Genomic DNA, 19,843 nt, shown 5'->3' with positions numbered 1-19,843 from the left:
CTTAACAAAGAAGTTTAAAAGGTAAACATAGAGTACTGCATGTAGATATATTTCAATCTTTCTACTTACACTTAGAGCATTTCTTGGAGTAAGCGTTCGCCATAGCGCCTCTCCATCCCCTTCCAAGTCGAATTCTGTTAGACTGATAGTCATTTCGCCAAGCAGTTTATCCCTTGTGAGTTTTTCGTGACCATATAGTCTGAACCTCAGACCATTTTCATGCAAATCACTTTGGGGAACTCGACTGAAAGTGAATGTTTCGTGAAAGTTCGGATTTGCTGCCGGTTTTGCTTTTGTTTTAAAACGTTGCTTCTTGGAAGGTAGCAGTACGACTCGAACCTGGACACTGCCTGCGCCTCCTCTTTGCTTTGTCGGCACATCTTCAGCGCGGATTACAGTTACCGCTAACTTTTCTGCTGTCGGGGCATAGCTTGCAGAAACTTGTAGTCTTCCAGCAGTTGAAAGAAATTCCTCATGGCCGATATCAATTGCTTCACCATAAGCCGACACAGCCCGTCTTGCGCCGGGACTGTATTCACCGTCGGAATATTTACCGTAACCATACACTGAAGCACTATCACCGAGAGCAAGCTCACCATCCGACTTACTCCCACTTGTATTAAAGCTACTTCTTCGGCTTGTTGCTTTTGAAGATGGCCCAACATAATCATCGTCTGTTTCGGTCCCATACGGTTCACCGAGCTCCGCGTATCCTTTCTCCTCCGGTCTCTCTTCCGGTGGTTCGGTCTTAAAAAACATTCCAGCCTTCAAGCACTGATATAAAACTAGCAACAGAAGGCAACAACCACCAATAACCGCCATAAAAACGATGGCCGGGGTTGGCACTGAAACGTGAAGAAGAATCGAACTATTAGTTGAATAATTTTGAAATAAACGTGCACAAAATCGAAGCAAAAGGTTCCGCAATTTTGTTTCCTCTACGTACATCCCATACTGGCCTTGAAAAAGCGACAGAACAGCGAATGAGATCGACTAAACTTTACACATGTTACTAAAATGTTACGCCCCACCACACAAGATTGGGAATCGTTGTCATTAGGTCCTTTGATCAAAGATCATGAATAATTTATTTCGAAGCGTGCGATCACAAGAATCAAAACAAGGCCAGGTGGTAGCAAATTCAAGGAAAAACGAGCAGCTTTACTCGTCAGCTGATAACTCGGATTAACTCTTGACATTACAGCAAGTATGCACGAGGATTTTGTTCAAGTTTCTCATGTTAAATCATTCAAGCCACTTAGTCTATTCGTTTCGAAAGAAAAGGTTTGATAACACCGTTGTTTTCAGACCTTTTCATCGGTTAAAATGTCACTTAGTCGTCCTGTCGCGCTCACTTCTGAGGTAACAAATTCTAATATTTACAATATTATTTCTGCATTTGGGAATGTAGGACTAAAACTATCATCAAATTTAGACCATTGCACACTCGGCTAACTACCTCATTAGAAAGTGTACTGTGACATCGAAAATCGATCATTGATTTGTTTCAATTATATGAAGGGCAGTTCAGTTTTGCTATAGATCGATAATAGAAGGAAAATTCTTCATATAGCTGGGAAACTCCAATAAGTCCGGGAGTAAGTGGAATCTAAACCCTCTCTTTCTTTCTCTACAGTACCACGTGTAAGAATTTTACATTTAATACCCTACAAAGCTTATAAAGCGTCGCCGATTGTGTTTTGGATCGTGTAACTAAAGCTAAAACTGTCTGTTCGAGCTAAGAGAAGATAGTACTTTTTAAGATAATCGTTATTAACCAATGCTTTTTCCTGGATGGACGGGATTAAAAATATTCACTAAAACTAGTGAATATCTTTAATCAGTCTTTGTGTTTTCGAGGCCTGTCACAATTCGCAAAATTAAATCAGCGAGGAGGAAGAAGCTGAGCCCGGAGCGAGGTTCTTGACGGTACCTAGAAATAGAGCGTGTACAACGTCACAAGAATGGTACTAACCAAGACACTTCACGTGCCCCTTGCTTCCCCCAAAACCTACGGTCCTTTGAGCAAAAGGCAAGTATTTCGCACGATTCCTTGTTGGAAGAAGCAATAGTCCAGACAATATAGCTCCTTTGGGACTGGAATAAAACTTATTTTCAACAATTTTCCACATTGCCAACTTAAATTGACAAATTTATTTTTATTTACAGGCTAATAAAAATACCCAAACTTTTTCAGACTTTTGGAATTTTTCAAACAAAATTCTAGAATTTTGTCAGTGTCTTATTGAGTTAAAAAATTAAAAAGTTGGTTCTTTTGCCTGGACAATGATTTTGATAATTGTCCAAGAAAGTCACTTGAGCAAAATTGTAATTCTTATAGAATTACATATAATTTCAACTCTTTTTTTGGTTCAGATATTCAGCTAAAAGAAAGAAACTGATTTTAAGAATTGTTAACAGCAAAGTTCGTTGCATTTTTTCGGCATTTTGTGGCTTCAACATGAAGTCATTCTCTGCAACAGGTCACATTTGCACATTATGTGCGGAAATGAATGCGCAATGACTACAAATTTTAGAAATATTTCGACAAACTAGACTTGTAAAAAACGTTCAAACTGGGTAATAAATCCCGTCACGGTGCTCGGCGTGTCACATAAACGGTAACACGCCCACGTCCAACACGCCAGATGGTGAATACATCTGGATAAAAAATTTTGTCCGACATTGACGTAATATTCTCGGGAAATGTTTCTTGGCATATCCGCATACGGCCCAGTCAGATTGGTTGGTTAGTAAACAGCCGCGAGAGGCGTCCACGGTGCCACCTTTCGTTTTCATTAGAGGTACAGCAAGGCGTGCAAAGATCACAGACTCGCTTTATAATTGAATGGCTCGTTCTTACCGGGAGGGAAAACCATCCTTTGTTTTGTGCTGAGTCAGCTGTAAAGTCCTCTCGACACTGGTCTCAGTATTTCTAGTTATGCAGAGAGCAGCACAGTTAAAAAATACACAACGTTTTAGGCAACAACAAGCAGGAATAACAACTCCCTCCTCCCCCCCCCCCCCCTATTCAAAAGACGAAATTTTCCGTCACTCTAGTTATCCGATTCCAGAGAAGCTCAAATTTTCTTTCGTGATGTGCATGCGTGCAACGGATGTAATGAAAGCGCATTCCACAAATGAAAAATGATTCACAAGCGCGTTAAACTTACCTTATATCTGATACATTCAACAGTGTAAAGAAGTATATGGATGAGGATTTTACTAGTTTGATGAGATTTCTACAAGAAAAAATGATAATAAAAGATAACTAAATACAAATAATAATAGATGTACATATATTATCTAATTATTCTGATAACCCCTCACTTTTTTTTCCATTATTTTCCCATCTTTCTATTTTATCCACTTCAATTTGTTTAAAAATCCTTTTTGGCATAAGTTTCTTTAGCTCACTCGGCAGTGGGGCCCAATCGGTCATTGCTTTATTTGATTGATTGACAATGAAACGATGGATTCTGTAGGCCTTCCCACTTTGATACATCATTGATTTCATCAAAAAAAGGATGAAGGTTTAGAGATTTAACCCCCATATATTTAACATGCGCGTTGCATAGATGTTTTCGTGGAGGATGAAAATGCGTGCAAAGTCACTTGGGATGTCCACATGAATAACATTTACGTCACAGCATTGGCTGTGATCTAAAAATAACTCAGTAAGAGGATTACATTGGGAGGACGGATTCTCTTGATTGAATCTAATGGTGTTCACCCGACTATTAACGAATACGATTATCACTTTTTGAATATTTTCCTCATAAGACATCTTTCTTGCTCTCAAATTGACTGTTGTTTCGCAGCAGAGCGGGTGCGCGCACTCAGTTTAAGGTAATTCCTCTGAAATAAAAGTGACAATAGATTTTTGTTCAAACTTTGTTCACTGAATACTTGTCATATGATAACTTCGATTTTGACATAAAAAAGGGGGTGCCCATGCTCATTAAGGAGCAGTGAGGCATTAAAAATGCCCCATTTTGGCATTATTTAATGCTTATTATAAAAACGCATTCCCAGTAATTGTAAAATCTTTGTGAGCCTAGACTCATAAGAAAACGCATTAAACTACAGTCAATACGTTGTGTCGGACACAAATAAACATTTTAAGTTTTATTCAGACAGAAAGCTAAATCCTTGATTAAAATTTGAACCAAATTTCTTGACGTGGTTACCGACTGCAAAATAGAAAAGACCACAGTGTCTGCTATTTTTCTTATTTATTAAATTTTCAGCAATAGCAATTAGATCAGTCTTTTCTCACGCGACGCTTATGATTAGTTGATTACAATGACTGGAAAAAAAATCGGGGTGCCCTTGCTCGTTGGTGAACTAGAGCCATTTTTCAACTGAAAGAGCTCAATATCAAGGCAAATCCGTCATGTTTTCAATATGCGCGCGCACGAGCGCGCGCTAATGACGCCATAAATTATGCGCAGTAAGGATGCGCAATGCAAATGTGAGGAATGACCTTAAAAAATGCATCGGAGCGTCGTGATAAGTGGGTTTTCTCTGGTTTTTACTCTAAGTCTCGTCGAACTGCCCTTCGAGGCTTACTGCATTTTCCCCACAGCTCATTTGTCGCTATTCTCAATTGGAGCTGATCTGGTACAAGCAAAGTCATTTCGGCCACATCTCATCTCGGTGTGTAGTTGCTTTTTGTCGTTATTCAATTCTCTCGTCACAGAAAAATACCCTCCTGAGTCATAGGCGTAACTTTTTTAAATAAGAAATCGCCGCGAAATTGCCTCGGGTTTCGAGCAAGTTCGAAAGTCCGCGATATCGCGGCGACAAAGCGCATTAGAATTGTACTGAAATCGCAGCTGGCTTACACTTGTAATTTTGAATTTGCAATTTCAGCTCGATAAAAATTGCACTGAGTTGCGCGACGAAAATTTATAATTATTTTTTGAACTCTGCGCAAATTAATGCGCGGGCGTTTGCAATTTTCACATCAGTAACATGTTAGTATAAGGTAATCGCATGATTTGGAGTACAATTTGGTATAAATAAGCACGAGTAAATGTTTCAAAATTGCACGAGCGTATGGCGGATGCAATTTGTAACCATTTAATTATTTGTTAATAATACACTTGAAAATATACTATTTAAGGTCTTAGTCTACACGATGCTTCCTTGGCAGGCTGCAGTGTCCTTGGTATTCCAAATAATGTCCAAAAGTTCCGAAGATTTTCCCAATGTCTTCGGCAAGCTTCGGGTGATCTTCGACAATCTTATCAACGTCCAGTTACCTTCGGCTATCTTCGGAAGGCTTCGGGTGATATTTGACCACTTTCGAAATACCTCGGATGACCGTCGGTAGTTTGCGAGTGTCTTCTCACTAATTTCGGATATCTTTCCACTCGTGTTTCAAATTTGTACTCGTGTTACATGAAAACTGCACTCCTTTTAATTCTTAGCCAATCAGGATGGATAATTTTTTCAACTGTGTTATTAGCATAGGTAGTCCTTTGAATGCGAGTTCAGTTTATGATTTATACTACAAGTGATAATCGAGAAAATTGTTCCATTACTCACTTATTATATGACTGAGAAAACTGTGAACACGCGCGCGTAAATTTGCAGTTAAGTGCAAATTAAGAATTAACGATCACAATGGAGTAATTTTCTCAGTCACATAATAAGTAATACTATTATACATTGAACTCACTATCTCTTTTCTGATTGGCGGAAAGCACACACTAAATTTTCGAAATCAGCACCTGTGACGTCATCTCTGCAGATTATAAAATAATCATGTCAAGGACACTCAAGGTCACGGGTAATCATCTAAAGCTCGCGCGCTTTGTGTTGCTTGCCGCCAGTGAAGAAGCAAAAACATGACTTCCATTTTTTTCGTTCAATGTATAATAAGACAATTATTAGATTCGGTTTTTGTGATATCCAGAATAATTAAGGTCTCGGTAAGGGTTATCGGCCTCAGCCTTTGGCTGATAACCCCTATCAAATTGGATACTTTGAACTTAGGGTTTTGGTTGGTCTGCGTTCTTTGTGATTTGACAGATAGATTACAGGTTTTTGTTTCACTCAATTTAAAACCGCTACATTTGAAAATTCCTTCAAATTTAGCTCACCAAAGGCACGTCAAACTATAAGATCACTTTAAATATCACTGGTATTGTAAATCACTAATTGCTCTCTCGTTTATACGATTGCCTAAAGAAACGTTTGAGAAAAAAGGTAGCTTAAAGTTTTGACCATGATCGATTTTGTCGCATTAAACATCATGATGGTCCGTTTAAGTGAAACCTCGTCCGAACAGACGGGCGTTTTCCTTTATTCTCATTTCCCTATTTATTCCTATTTCCCTATTTATTCCTATTTCCCTATTTCTCGACTTAAATAAACTGCAAAAAACAGGAAGGCATAGAGAAAATGCATGAATTGACGTTTTTAAAACTCCTCGATGAAGATTATGAATAATCTTGTAACATCCAACTCCAAGATCTTCGTTTTTCAAAATATTCCAATTTATCTTTATCTTCGGATTCTTCACTACGGTGTAATACTTTCTGCAGTTGACAGAACGTCTCTTGTCATTACAGAGAAACCACTGAAGCTCCTTAAGAGTATATGGTGAACTTCAGTTCTACTGCTTTGGAACCGCTTGAAAATGTTCATGTCCCGGGATTCATGTGTACAACTGATTGATAAGTTTGAAGAAAATCTGCCAAAACGTACTCGATCCAACTGCTAATAAATTAATAAAATACCATGAGGCGAACAACTGTTCTATACCCAATTAAAAAACACAAATTTAAAGCGAATGACACAATAAGCAATATCGAAACCAGAATAGCCCCACAGACAATTCGCACAATCAAGGATTAGCTGCTTGACTTAGTTTTGTTGTTTTGTAAAACAGTACACGAATCTTGTTTCTATATTGAGTGGGCTTTCTTTTTCTTTTCTTAGTAATAAATACTTAATAGGCTAATTTGGATAGTCCACTTATCATTGGTAAATGAAAAAAATTCTTATTTTCTTAACCCATTACTCGCCGACAGATCTCAATAAAAGATCTTCAGATCCTGGTGGATGTCTGCCATCAAACAGTTTATTACTGATCCATATGTTTCTGTGACGATCGTAGTTGCTTTTTGTTCGTTGTACCTCCCACACACTGAAATAAATACCAACATGGTCTTGTTTGCTCTGAAGACTGAACTTAATCCTACAAGGAAGCATTTTTAAGTTAAATTTCAAGGTTGTTGGACCTCGTCTTTTTTCTAATCATTAAAAATTAGTTTCAAGAGACAACAAGGAAAAGCGAACATAATATTTCTTGCTTCAAATAAATTGTTAATCAGTTATGTCGGACGACAAAAATTTTCGAAGAGTCAAAATAAGTAGTGGCTATTGTTTTCTTTCTTCTTTAAGAGATTAAATTTTCTGACACCATATTATACGTCTCAATATAGTATAGAAGACTTCAACGAGGTACAAGATTCATTTGGTCTTTAGTTGTAGGATTAGGAGAAGTAATCGTGCGCTTGGTACCCACATACTTATTCCCATCTGTGTTTAGTATATTTATATTAAAATTTATATACTTCGACAAAAGCAATCTCGCGTGAAAAAATTGACCAATTACCTGATGAAATCTAAAGAATACTGGCCTTTGTAAGCAGTTTTTTCATCTTTCAATCCCAAGCTGGCTTTCATAGAAATTAAACGGACATCTGTACTGTGAGTTAATCTCGTGTTGTCTCTAGTGATAAATGACAAATTGCTAAAGCGAACCCGACCAATAGGAAGAGAGTTGCTTCTAACGATACTTGAATATTAATTATGTTAATTCAGAGTCCAATAAAACTGAGGTATTGGCCAGGACTTGAAAAAGGAAAAATAACAACAATAACATGAACAATGGTGATCTTCATAAAGTAGTTTTAAACAGAAGCGTATTAACATTCATTAAAGGCGAGGTCGAAAATATTTTTGTCAGAGAATATCATTGCAATCTGGATGACTGGTCAAGGAGTCCTTGGTTTGTGGATTTTGAACAGATATTGGAGCTGATAAGCAGGGGGATATGGCATGACATTTTATTTCTCCAGATGTCATATGCGTTCTACTGGGATTGCAAAATTAAGGCACAAAATCCAAAACGGATTTTGGAAACAAAACTGCGACCTCTTTGAGATATATTTCACTTAAAAATTTCAACATTACTTATATTCTATGGATTTGTTATTTTTGTTCTCAGGAAATCCGAAAAAGGATTTGCTTTCATGGATAGACCAGCAGTAATTAGGAGATGACAATGCTATAAAAATCGTTATAATTGCTTCACAACATGAAAGTAGCGATATGCTGAAAATAAAAGTGTCTAGGCGCATTTACACGACATTCGTTTTGGGCACGGCGCTCCAAAGTTTTGGCACGCGGGCCGATAGTTTTGGGCACGGCCCGCTTGATTTACACGGCAAAACATGTTCAAGTTTTTTCAATGTTGATTTCTGAACGGCACCCCTAAAACAAGAACGGCACTCTTAAACTTGTAAGTCACTGCGCTTATATGACAGCGGTTCACATATATTATTTCAGGCGCGCTTTCGCGGGCTGTTTAAAAAGAAACTGGCAGATTCTCGAATACAAAAAGCAATTGTATTGCTTGTGTTTTGAAAAAGCGAAAACGCCTGTCGTAAGTCAGGGACGAAACAAGGTCGTTCCTTGCACTACTCTTACATGAATTAAAGCGGCGACAATACGGCCTGCTGCAAGCTATTTTGAGCTGTCTAAGTCCTCCACGCTTAAGAGAGGTATGGATGCATCCCTATTCTTTTGCGTCCTTTGACATGGTCGAAGCATCTTTTCCTTATGAGCTGTGGTATTCCAACTTTAGAGTAACTCGTGGAACATTTACATACATTTTCCCCGAGCAGTCATTCAAAAGACGCATAACTGTTTCTAGAAGCTGACTCACTGGAGAGCTGCAGTAACAAACATTAAAGAGCAGATAGACCAAGACAAGGCATTTTACCACTGCTGCCAAATTGACGATTTCTAGTTGAAGTAATTTTCAGTGCTATCATACGCGAACAGCCATTCGCTCAAAAGGCACATTTCGTGCTGGCAGATACAACGTAATTTACGAGACCCGCACATACGCGCATTTTAGCACGCGTATATATATGGGTCCTTGTAGGAAGTGTATATTTGGGAATTTATTTCACATATCCCTGCACTTGAATTTACGCAAATATGACCTTTTAAAAATGGGTATATACGCGATCTAAATGGTCGTATATATGGGCTCGAAGCCCATACGAAACGTATGTACACAAGTATACGCGGCGGAAAAACCCGCATATACCCTGTTGTAATTTTGAGACGAATGGCCAACCATACAATGCTGGGTTAGCGTTAACCGGCTTACAAACAACGCGACCCTGCTAGGTTAAGTTAACGTAGCTTGAGCTCGCGATCCAATCAAAAACCAGTACTTGGGCAGCGGTCAGCTTCAAAAACACGTGACCTCAATAAGCTTTAAACTTGAGCCCACGATAAAGGTCACGTGATACTGGTCAGCGAATACCTTGATTTGACAGGTGTCAATGGACCATTAAATAGATGTTACGATGCCTGTCTCGGTTATAACCTATTAGCTGGAGCTTGGCCGCCATGTTGCGCGACGTCCTCGACGTCGTGCTTACGCGCCCACGAGCAATACCGTTAGCCAAAATGACGAGGAGAAAAGCGATCCATGGGTTCCTGTGTGTAGGTGCTCCGCTTGGCGACCCTTCGGGTCGCCGCAGCTCCGCTAATAATGATAGACCTTTTTAGCGATACGGCGGCCATTTTCAATTTATTAATTTGCAGCATATTATGGGGGTCACCACCGAATGGGGTCACCACCGAATGGGGTCACCACCTTATCGTGGTGGAGCGGTTTGTGTGTCTCAATGACCCCTAGAGCTATGTCGGCTGGAGTCTTGTACTTCTGGTAGGGCCACCCATGCCGAACAGGTCGAAGGGTAGAGACCAGACAAAGAGTGACCCCCTGGTCCACCAGATTGGGGGTAGGTGTAGGGTTAACAACCCTACCCCATAAAAAGCAATTTGTTCCAGAAACTGGAAACGTGGGCAATGATACAACACTAGCTGGGAGTGTCACTGCTGGGGCTGCAATGACGCTCTTGGGTCAAAGCCAGCGGGAAGCCCAAAGGCCGATGGGCCCCATGGTAGCCCCCAAGCGACAGACGACCATCGGTTGCTGGAATGTGAGGACCATGGCAGAAGCAACACGGGCAAGGCAGGTAGCCAAGGAGATGTTGGACTATGGAATTGAAGTGCTAGGGATAAGTGAGGCCAGATGGAAAGGGATGGGATCAGTAACACTACAAAGTGGTGAGACAGTGGTATACTCAGGAGATGACGAGGTGCACCAGGGAGGATTAGCCATCATGATGAGTGCGAGAGCAAAGAGAGCCTTGATGGAATGGACACCGATTAGCAAAAGAATCATCACAGCACGATTTTACTCAAAATACAAAAACCTGACAGTGATACAAGGATATGCACCAACAAATGATGCGGTGGACGAGGAGAAAGACGAATTTTACAATCAGCTGCAAGACACTGTTTCAAGCTGCAAGAGACATGATATGATTGTGGTGATGGGCGATATGAATGCCATAGTGGGAAACAACAACACTAACGGGAAGGAGGTTATGGGGAAGTTTGGCATTGGAGTCATGAATGACAATGGGGAGAGGTTATGCGACTTTGGTAGTGCAAACGGATTAGTCATCACTGGAACGATATTCCCACACAAAGAGATCCATAAGTTGACCTGGAGGTCACCAGATGGGAGGACGCTAAACCAGATTGACCATGTCTTAGTAAATGGACGCATGAGGACATCAATCCTTGACACCAGAGTTATGAGAGGAGCAGACGTATACAGTGACCACTACCTTGTGAGAACCAGAATAAGATTGAAGTTGGCAAGGATTGAGGGGAAAAAGATAGCAAGGGAAAGGTTTGACGTATGCAAGCTGCAAAGTGAAGAGATTAGGAGGAGATATAACGTTGAGGTGAGGAACAGGTTCGAAGCCTTAAGAGATATAGAGGATCCGGAGGAAGAGCACGATCTGATTTTAGCAACGTATAGGGAGGCTGCAAAGAAAGTTATCGAGAGGTCTAAAAAGCAGAGCAAACGGTGGATGGTGACAAAACGGGGGAAAAGATCAAGGAGAGGAAAGAGGCAAAATTGAAAATGGAGAGTGCTAGATCGGAACGACTAAAACAGAGAAGGAGAGAGGAATATGATGCGAAGGACAAGGAAGTGAAAAGGAGTGCTAGGGAGGATAAGAGGAATTGGATAGAGAAGAGGGCTGCAGCAGCAGAAAAGGCCGCTGAGAATTGTAGAAATAAGGAACTATACAGCATAACCAAGACAATAGCTGGGGAACGGAGGAGACAAGAAGTAGGCGAGAAAGACAAACAGGGAGTGCTTAAGACAGAAATGTAAGAAAGACTGCAGAGATGGGTAGAGCACTTTAGTGAAATATTAAACAGAGATGACCCAGTGAATCCTGTGGAAGAGGATGAGATAGAAGAACCAAAAGAGATCGGGAAATAGATTTAGGAAGATGGCGATTACAAGAGGTTAAGGACGCACTAAAGGAGACAAAGTCAGGGAAAGCGCCTGGAGTAGATGAAGTGGGCCCAGAGCTATTGAGAGCGGACATGGAAGACACTGCACATAGGTTGACTAGATGCTATAACCGGATTTGGGAGTCTGAGAGGTGGCCGGAAATATGGAAGAAGGGAATGATTGTCAAGATATTTAAGAAAGGTGATTTGCGGGATTGTAACAACTGGAGAGGAGTGACTTTACTACCCGTAATTAGTAAGATATTCTGTAGGATGATGCTAAAGAGGATCAAGAGAGGTGTAGACAAGAAGCTTCGAAAGGAGCAGGCTGGGTTTAGATCAAAGAGAAGTACAACTGAACAGATCTTTATACTACGAAACATCTTAGAGCAGGCAAATGAGTGGAGGGCAGGTCTGTATGTGCACTTTGTGGATTTCGAAAAAGCCTTTGTTTCGGTACACAGAGAAAGCCTATGGAAAATCATGAAAAGCTACGGGATACCACATACGATGGTGAGAGTGATCGCAGGCATATACCAGGGCTTCGAGTGTGCAGTTGCTGATGGAAGTGAGACATCAGAATGGTTTAAGATCAAGTCTGGAGTAAAGCAGGGGTATGTGATGTCAGGATTCTTATTCTTACTGGCCTTAGATTGGACCACGAGGGAGGCAACAGCAGACAAGAGAAGAGGAATACGGTGGAATTTCACAACGGTGCTGGAGGATCTTGACTTTGCGGACGATATTGCACTATTGTCATCCAAGATTAGCGACCTGCAGGAAAAGACTGGGAGACTAGCAGAAGAAGCAGCCAGAGTAGGCCTCAAACGTAATGCAAGAAAGTGTAAAACACCGAGGACTGAGTTTGCTCATAGTTCAGAGGACGTCGTGGTTAATGGTGAGGAAGTAGAAGACGTTGAGAATTTGTTTACCTAGGTGCTACAGTAAACAAAGAAGGAGGAGGCAGTAGAGATATTACGAACCAACTGCAGAAGGCACGTGGAGCATTTCAGAGACTAGGGAAGGTATGGGCAACCAGAGGAATACGAGGGAGAACCAAGATACGCCTATTCAAGACTTTAGTTCGACCGGTCCTGCTATATGGCTGTGAAACATGGAAGACCATTAAAGCTGATGAACGAAAACTGAACAGTTTCCAATGCCAGTGCCTGAGACGGATACTGAGAATTAGATGGCAGCAAAGAATTACAAACAAGAGAGTGGTTGAAATGGCAGAGGTCAATGACATAAGCTGCGAGGTACGACGAAGGTGGAACTGGTTGGGACACATACTCAGGAGAGAGGGTGCGAACGACTGCTTCACAGCATTGGGATGGACACCAGAAGGTCGAAGAGCAAGAGGGAGGCCAAAGACAACTTGGAGAAGGACGGTGGAGAAGGAAAGAAACAAGGCGGGGTGGAAGAGCTGGGAAGTAGCCAAAGCGGTGGCACGGGACAGGGAGTGTTGGTCGGAAAGCGTGACGGCCTTGTGCACTTACTGGCGCGACGAGAAATGATGATGATATTATGGGATTCCCAGGGGGCAAAGACGCGAAAGATTCGCGTGACGGGATAAGTCTACAGCGCTGATAAGTATACAGCCTGCATACATTATGAATTTGTATTCCTCAATAAAGCGTTATGGGTCATCAACCACATAAAAGCACGAAGAACTGTTTACAAAAGAGAAGCGGAATGTGTTGAACGTTGAGAGAGATCGTGGTATTGTTATCACCAGTGATACTTGACTTACAGTAAAACTTGTATTAAGCGGACCCCACAGACAACCCTATTAAACGTAAGTGGACACCAGCTTGAGTCCCTAAATTTTCTTCCTAAATTTACTGTAAATTAAACCCGCACTCAGCGGACACCTCTGTTAAGCGGACGCGAACACCGATATTAAGCCAATTTCTTGCACAAAAACTTCTAATAAGCGGACACTTCAATGGCTTTTTACTAAAAGTTCAAATCAAAACCTTTAACATTGTTCAGCGATGCCGTTTTAAAGCTAAGTAGATTATTCCAAATTGATGCATTGACTGACTGGACGTTGTGCCATGGTGACCAATCTTTGAACTTACATTGTGTTACACTGTGTTACAAAAAAATGATGACGATGATGATTTGTCCCTTAGCTCCGGGTGGAGCATAGGCCACTGACCACTTCCATTCTCCGTCGGCTTCTGTCCTGGGCAAGCCTTCCTAGTGTGTTCCAGGAGTGACTCCACTTACTCATTCCAGATTCCACCCCCCTTCTCCAGGAGTTTCTTGGGCAACCCCTCTTCCTCTTGCCCTGAGGGTTCCATCGTAGTGCCCGTCGAGTGATGCTGCTAGCAGGTTTCCTTAAAGTGTCTATACGGCCAACAGGGTTTTTGTAGTTTTGGTATCGCTATAATGCGTAGAAAGGTATTCTCAGAAAAAAAATTGGATTCCGAGATTTTAACGCCCTAACATCTAGCTTTAAAGTTCCTGCTTCAGCTACGCCCAATGAAGTTGACCGTGAGTCAGTGCAAAAAAAGGGTCTGGGTTTCTGCATGGGTCGTGACGTCAAGTCAGGAATTGCCAAATCGTGTTAGCTCAGGTCACTCTTGTTTTAGTAGTGGGTAAGGGTTTTCGTCGACAAAAAACAAACAAATCGAAGTTGGTGAAACAATGCGGTCGTCAAGCAAGCAAATTACAAACATGAAGCTTTGAGATGATCCTGAAGTGACGTCATTCATCACCAATCTTTCATTACGCGGTCAACTTCATTGGGCGTGGCCGAAGAGGGAAATTTAAAGCGTGATTTCATGGCAAAAAAAACCATCGGAATTCATTTTTGGTTTGAATACATTTTTAGATGTTATAGAGATACCAAAACCACAAAAAACCCTGTAGGCCATATGGACACTTTAAGGTGGGATCTATCAAATAACTTCTGGAATCCGAGCGCATAAAGCAGGTGTCCTATAAACCAATTTTTACAAACCATTGTCGGTTTCTATTCAGCCTAATGAAAAGAAAAGGTTAATTCTTGATTTAAGGACGTTCGCGTTAATCGTTTCTGCGCATCCTTACTGCGCACGCAAATTCACATGCCACGTCATGCATAAGCGCGCGCTAAGTAATAAATAATGGTAATTGAACTGAGTGGAGTGCAATTTGTATAGGTAATCATACGGTTTCGAGTTCAATTTGGAATTAATTTGCACGAGTGTGTTTTTCAAATAGTTGGAATTGCACGAGCCGATTCGGCGAGTGTAATTTCAGCTTTTTGAAAAACTCACAAGTGCAAATTAACTCCAAATTGAACTCAAAACCGTATGATTACCTATACAAATTATATAAACATGAAAAAATTCGCGCGGAGGAAGGGCCGGAAGACCTTTCTTGAAGCCATTTTTCTCATTTGAGAAAACTTTTTTCAAAGTTTCAGCACAAAATTTTCGTTATCGTTTTACGTGATATCATTTTCTTAGAAAAGTTCCTATTGTCTTTCAGTCAATCATAATCCCGAATTTCGATGTGTAATTTCCACTGGTGTTACACTTTTTGCACTGGTGTTACACTTAAACCGTACTGCTCTTGGCCAATCAGAATCGAGTAATTTTTTCATGTGTCTGAAATCATACGAGTGATTTCAAAATCGAACGAGCTCGAAGCGCGAGTTCGATTTGAAATCACAGACCAAAATTGCACGACACGAAATTCAATTGCCACTTTATTAGATCCATTTTGAAATCGCACGATTTTATCGCCTTAAATTTTAGATTCTTGGTCCCAGTACCCATGTTTTGTTCAAAAAAGTGGAACCGGAAACGCCTTTACGTCTCATTTATTATGCAAAACGATGTCAAGTGACGAAAACTCATTCGAGCATGACAAAGAAACAAGCAGCTCTGAAATCATATTTCAAAGATGGCGGGACTGGCACCGGCTTCGTAAGACGTTCGTTCATTCACTGTTTTGTGCAGTGAGGCGTATTTTGACTATGTTTATTCACAGCGACAGAGTTGAGCTATTTTGTTGCTTCGTTGGAAACTACCGCAAACCTGGAAACACCTACCTTCTTGAGATGGCTCTGAATTTGTTGTTGTGTGGTTTTCGTTTGTATATGTTGTACTGTACTCGGTATCATACATATCTTGAGCAGATGTTGAAGAAAAATCGCCAAAATATACGTCAAAATGGGCACTGAAAGTTGGAAACTTCCATTAAAGCAGGTCTTCTGCTTGAAGGAGCTCATAATCGTCATTCAGAAACTGTCATTAATTAAATTCGTCAATTTTTTTTGGAGAAAACTACAATAACGACAAAGTTTTGGCAATAGTAGTTGCAAAATTCTCCACACAATGGCTTTTTGCCTTTCATTTTCCCCAAATTTTATTGATTACTTTAAACTTATCTTGAGATCTGATTTGTTGTTTTGTTTTACTGTCCCATTTTCATTGGCTGAGAAAAAGATGCGATTTAGTGCAAAAAATAGTGCGATTCGCGAATAAATCGCACCACTGAGAGCCAATCAGATTGCAAGGTTAACCAGTGATTTCAAAATGGATTTAATAAAATGAACAATGATAGAGCAGATAGCCATTGCTACAGCTTTGCCTGGATTTAACGATCTTGGACGTTCGTTCTTGGATGGTTAAATGTTTTCGTTTGAGTGGATATCATCGTGTTGAGACCTTCCAACCACATCAAACATTCTTAGGTTTTTCATGGAACTTTCACGGCGAGACGTGTTTTTACATTTTCACGATTCTTCCTTTCGACCTTTGTGTAGCTCCTTATATCTTTACCAAAATACTCCGCCCCTTGGTCGGATGGCGAAGAGCTAACGGCATGTTTGAACTCCATATTTATTCTTCGAGCACATGTTTCTACAACCCCTATAGGGGGGTACAACAATTCGTGCAACGTCACATCCGGGTTACAAAACAATACAAAACGACTTATCTAGAATGTTGGGCTTGTCACGCAATGTCACGTCCGATCTCTAGTACAAAACGGCTAGTCTAGAAAGTTCAGCTTTCAACATCCTCCACCTCGCAACTTGCGGTAGCCTGTTGCGACTTAATCAGTCCTTAAAGCAACTTGGTCAGTCCTTATAGCGACTTGGACGAACAATCTCTCTTCCTCTCCGAGTCCTCTGTGGAAGGGTGACTTCAGGTTCAGCTTCTTCATCTTCATCCTCCATCGTCTCGGTCTCGCTGTCTAACACCCCACCATCTTGTTCAGTACTCTCTGGTGAGCTTGTAATGGGCGGGAGATTGTCAGATTCAGCACAGAGCTCCAATTTGTACAGTTCGCAAATTGGTCGGGTTAGCAGTCCCGACTTCACCTGGACAGTCGCAGCACGGCATCTTCCATCTCTGCCAAGAATAAGCTGCCGGACAACCCCCATCTTCCAATTTAGACGTTTTTCTCTGTCATCAGCTACAAGGACAACTTCTCCTTCTTTTAAAGGATTTGGCAGTCTTCCAAACTTCCCCTTGTGAACCCAGCACTTGATGCAAGTATTCTTTCTTCCATATGTCATTCAAGGAGGACAGCCACTTTTTTCTCCACTGAAATTCATCAGAGATGTTTAGTTCTCTTCCTTCTTCCTTGATGTCTTCACGCGGTGGCAACAGGAACTTTTCAGGACACAAAGGGATAGGAACACCACCATCAGGATTGCTCGACTCCCACAAGTAAGTGATAGGCCGGTGGTTGATGACTTTCTCCACCTCGGTTAGAGCGGGTTCTAATTCCTCCCAGGAAAGCACATCATGGCCCAACAAGCGACGTAGCAGGCCTTTAACAATGCCCACTAACCTCTCCCAGGCTCCTCCCCACCAAGGTCCGCGTTCCACCACAAATTGCCACTTCATGTCAAGATTCTTCTCTTTAGCCCACTTAGCTGCCGCCACAAAGTTTGATCCGTGAGCACTTATGCACAACTGTGGGACACCTCTTCTGTTCATAAATCTCTGCAGTGCCTGAGTCAACGTTTCTACAGACAACGACGTCACAAGTTCCAAATGAATGGCTCTAACTGACATGCAGCTAAATACTACGAACCAGACCTTGCTGTTATCCTTCAGGCATAACGGTCCTCCTAGATCCATGCCAGTTGTTTCAAAGGGACGCTTGCAAGTTATACGACACCTAGGGAAAGGAGGTGTCTGTTCAGATGCAGGAGCCGCCAAGAACCTGCTACATTTCCCGCACTTCCGTATCACTGATGAGACTGATTTCTTAGAGCGCAGGATCCAAATCCCTTGGCGTCTCAGTTCTGAAATAACTGTTGCAGTACCGGCGTGTTGCATTTGTTCGTGAATATGAAACACCAATTGGTTGACAACACCACACTTATTAACCAGCACTGGATGGAGTTCCTCAAAGGTCGCTTCCACTTGTTGCAAACGAACCCCCATCCTGATTAATCCTCCTTCCAAGAACGGGTGTAAGGACCGCAGACTAGACTGGCGATAAACTGGTTGGCTATTTTCCATTGACTCTAATTCCGTCCAGAAAAACTTCCTTTGCACTTGTTTCAGGATGACCATTTTGGCATATTGCAACTCTTCTGAGGTCAGCATATTTTGGGTGTTTTTAGGAGACTTGCGCCAATGTAGAATCCAAGCTACACTTCTCAAAGTGCGAAGGTACTTGCTCGTTCGGGGTGGGTCAACAATTTCCTCCACATATTTCGGTTCTTGATTATCAGCTACGGCCATCATCAGCAATTCAGCATCTGTGTCGTTCCTTGGATGCTTCGGCCATTCTACCTCAGGTCGTTTCAACCATTCCGGGCCGCTCCACCAAATCTTGGAGTCAGACAACTGAGCTACCGTCATACCCCGAGTAGGTAAGTCAGCAGGGTTTTCATCTGTTGAAACCCACAACCACACTCCACCAACAGCAGTAATCTCTTCCACACGGTTAGCGACAAACACTCCACCCACACGCGGCCCCTGACTTATCCACGAGAGAGCAACACTGGAATCTGTCCAAAGGAATTCATCATCAATCTTAAAGACACCGCTGTACTCCAATCTCAGTGAATTCAGAAGTCGAGCTCCCAGTAAGGCACCAAGAAGTTCAAGGCGAGGAATTGTGTCTCCGTTCGGTGGGCAAGTCGACATTTCGAAGCAACAAGATTCACTGTTACGTCCCCATTTGTATCTGCAACACGAATGTAGGCTGCCGCAGCATAGGCTCTAGAGGAGGCGTCACAGAAAACGTGAAGTGACAGTTTTGTGTCCTTGCACTGAGAGGGTGTTATTCCCAACCATCGGTTTACTCTCAGATGGTTTCCTCCTGACAACCCTTTCAATACTTCTTCAACACGTCTTCGCAAATCTGGGTTAACGTCCTCATCCCATCCGAGTTTCTCTTTCCAACAGTCTTGGACAATAACCTTCAGTGGAGTGACAGCCAGGCTCACTAGCACACATGGGTCGTAAATCTTAGACAGACAGGACAACACTTCTCGTTTCGTAAGTTTCTTGGGTACCATAACTTCCAGATCAACAAGTGGAAGAAGTTCATCAGATTTTAAGTCCCAACTAACCCCAAGTACTTTGTGAAGTTGCTGCACTTGGCTGTCTGAAAACTCATGGAGCAGATTGCCATCGTTGGACTGAAATTTCCGCAGGTTAAAGCAACCATCTTTGAAGATACGCACTGCTTCGCGCCAGAACTCCCTTGCTTCCTCAGTGTTCTCCATTGAGTTCACCGGATCATCCATGTAAAGGTTGCGAAGAAGCTGGGAAGCCATTTGTGATTCACTGATGAAACCCTCTAAATGCTGTTTCAGGACTACTTGCAGCAGAAATGGTGATGATTTGGCACCAGAGAAACCCTTTTTGTATCTGTACACCTCAATCTCCCCTTGCGGGTTGAGCCACAAGAAGCAACAAACATTTCGGTCTTCCTCACGAAGCGACAGCTGCAGAAATGCCTTTTCAAGATCACCTACAAAACCGACTTTGCCAACTCTGAAACGAAGAAGTATGCGCCACAACAGCGGTAAAAGGTTTGGTCCTTTCTCAAGGGCATCATTAAGAGAAAGGCCTCCTTCAGACTTAGCTGAGGCATCATGTACAATACGTAGTTTAGTTGTCTCCCAATCAAGCTTAACAACTCCTTGATGTGGAAGATAGGACTGAGGAATGCAGGCTTCTGGTAACAGCTCAATGTGACCCTCTTCGAGGAGTGTTTTTAACTGAATGCC

At 41.8% G+C, this 19,843-nt stretch overlaps 2 protein-coding genes and 1 pseudogene across 8 annotated transcripts in view; 1 reads left to right on the top strand and 2 right to left on the bottom strand.

The window, feature by feature from the left end:
• The window catches only part of LOC145484915 (synaptotagmin-16-like), a 51,671-nt gene extending 48,651 nt beyond the window's left edge, over positions 1–3,020 (bottom strand). For 2 of the 6 annotated variants that reach the window (XR_014049107.1, XM_081463541.1), the window contains exon 1: positions 70–2,154. Coding sequence is in view for 4 of the 6 variants with exons in the window: in XM_081463541.1 (XP_081319667.1) it covers positions 70–948 (879 nt within the window). In the remaining 2 variants the exon portion in view is untranslated. Of the gene's footprint in view, positions 1–69; positions 2,156–2,863 lie in introns of those variants that run through there. The other 4 variants (XM_081463543.1, XM_081463544.1, XR_014049108.1 and 1 more) reach the window with 4 other exon arrangements.
• The window catches only part of LOC145484910 (uncharacterized), a 437,829-nt pseudogene that overhangs the window by 416,486 nt on the left and 1,500 nt on the right, over positions 1–19,843 (bottom strand). The window lies entirely within an intron of this gene.
• On the top strand, positions 9,379–11,269 carry LOC145484919 (protein CFDP2-like). Its single transcript, XM_081463545.1, has one exon. It carries the CDS (start codon positions 10,170–10,172, stop codon positions 11,256–11,258), a length of 1,089 nt encoding a protein of 362 aa, XP_081319671.1. The 5' UTR covers positions 9,379–10,169; the 3' UTR covers positions 11,259–11,269.

The sequence above is a fragment of the Orbicella franksi genome, chromosome 4 (assembly GCF_964199315.1).
Source record: "Orbicella franksi chromosome 4, jaOrbFran1.1, whole genome shotgun sequence".
NCBI lineage: Eukaryota > Metazoa > Cnidaria > Anthozoa > Scleractinia > Merulinidae > Orbicella > Orbicella franksi.
Note: the sequence above shows the minus strand (reverse complement) of the source record. Positions and strands in the feature narration are given on the sequence as shown.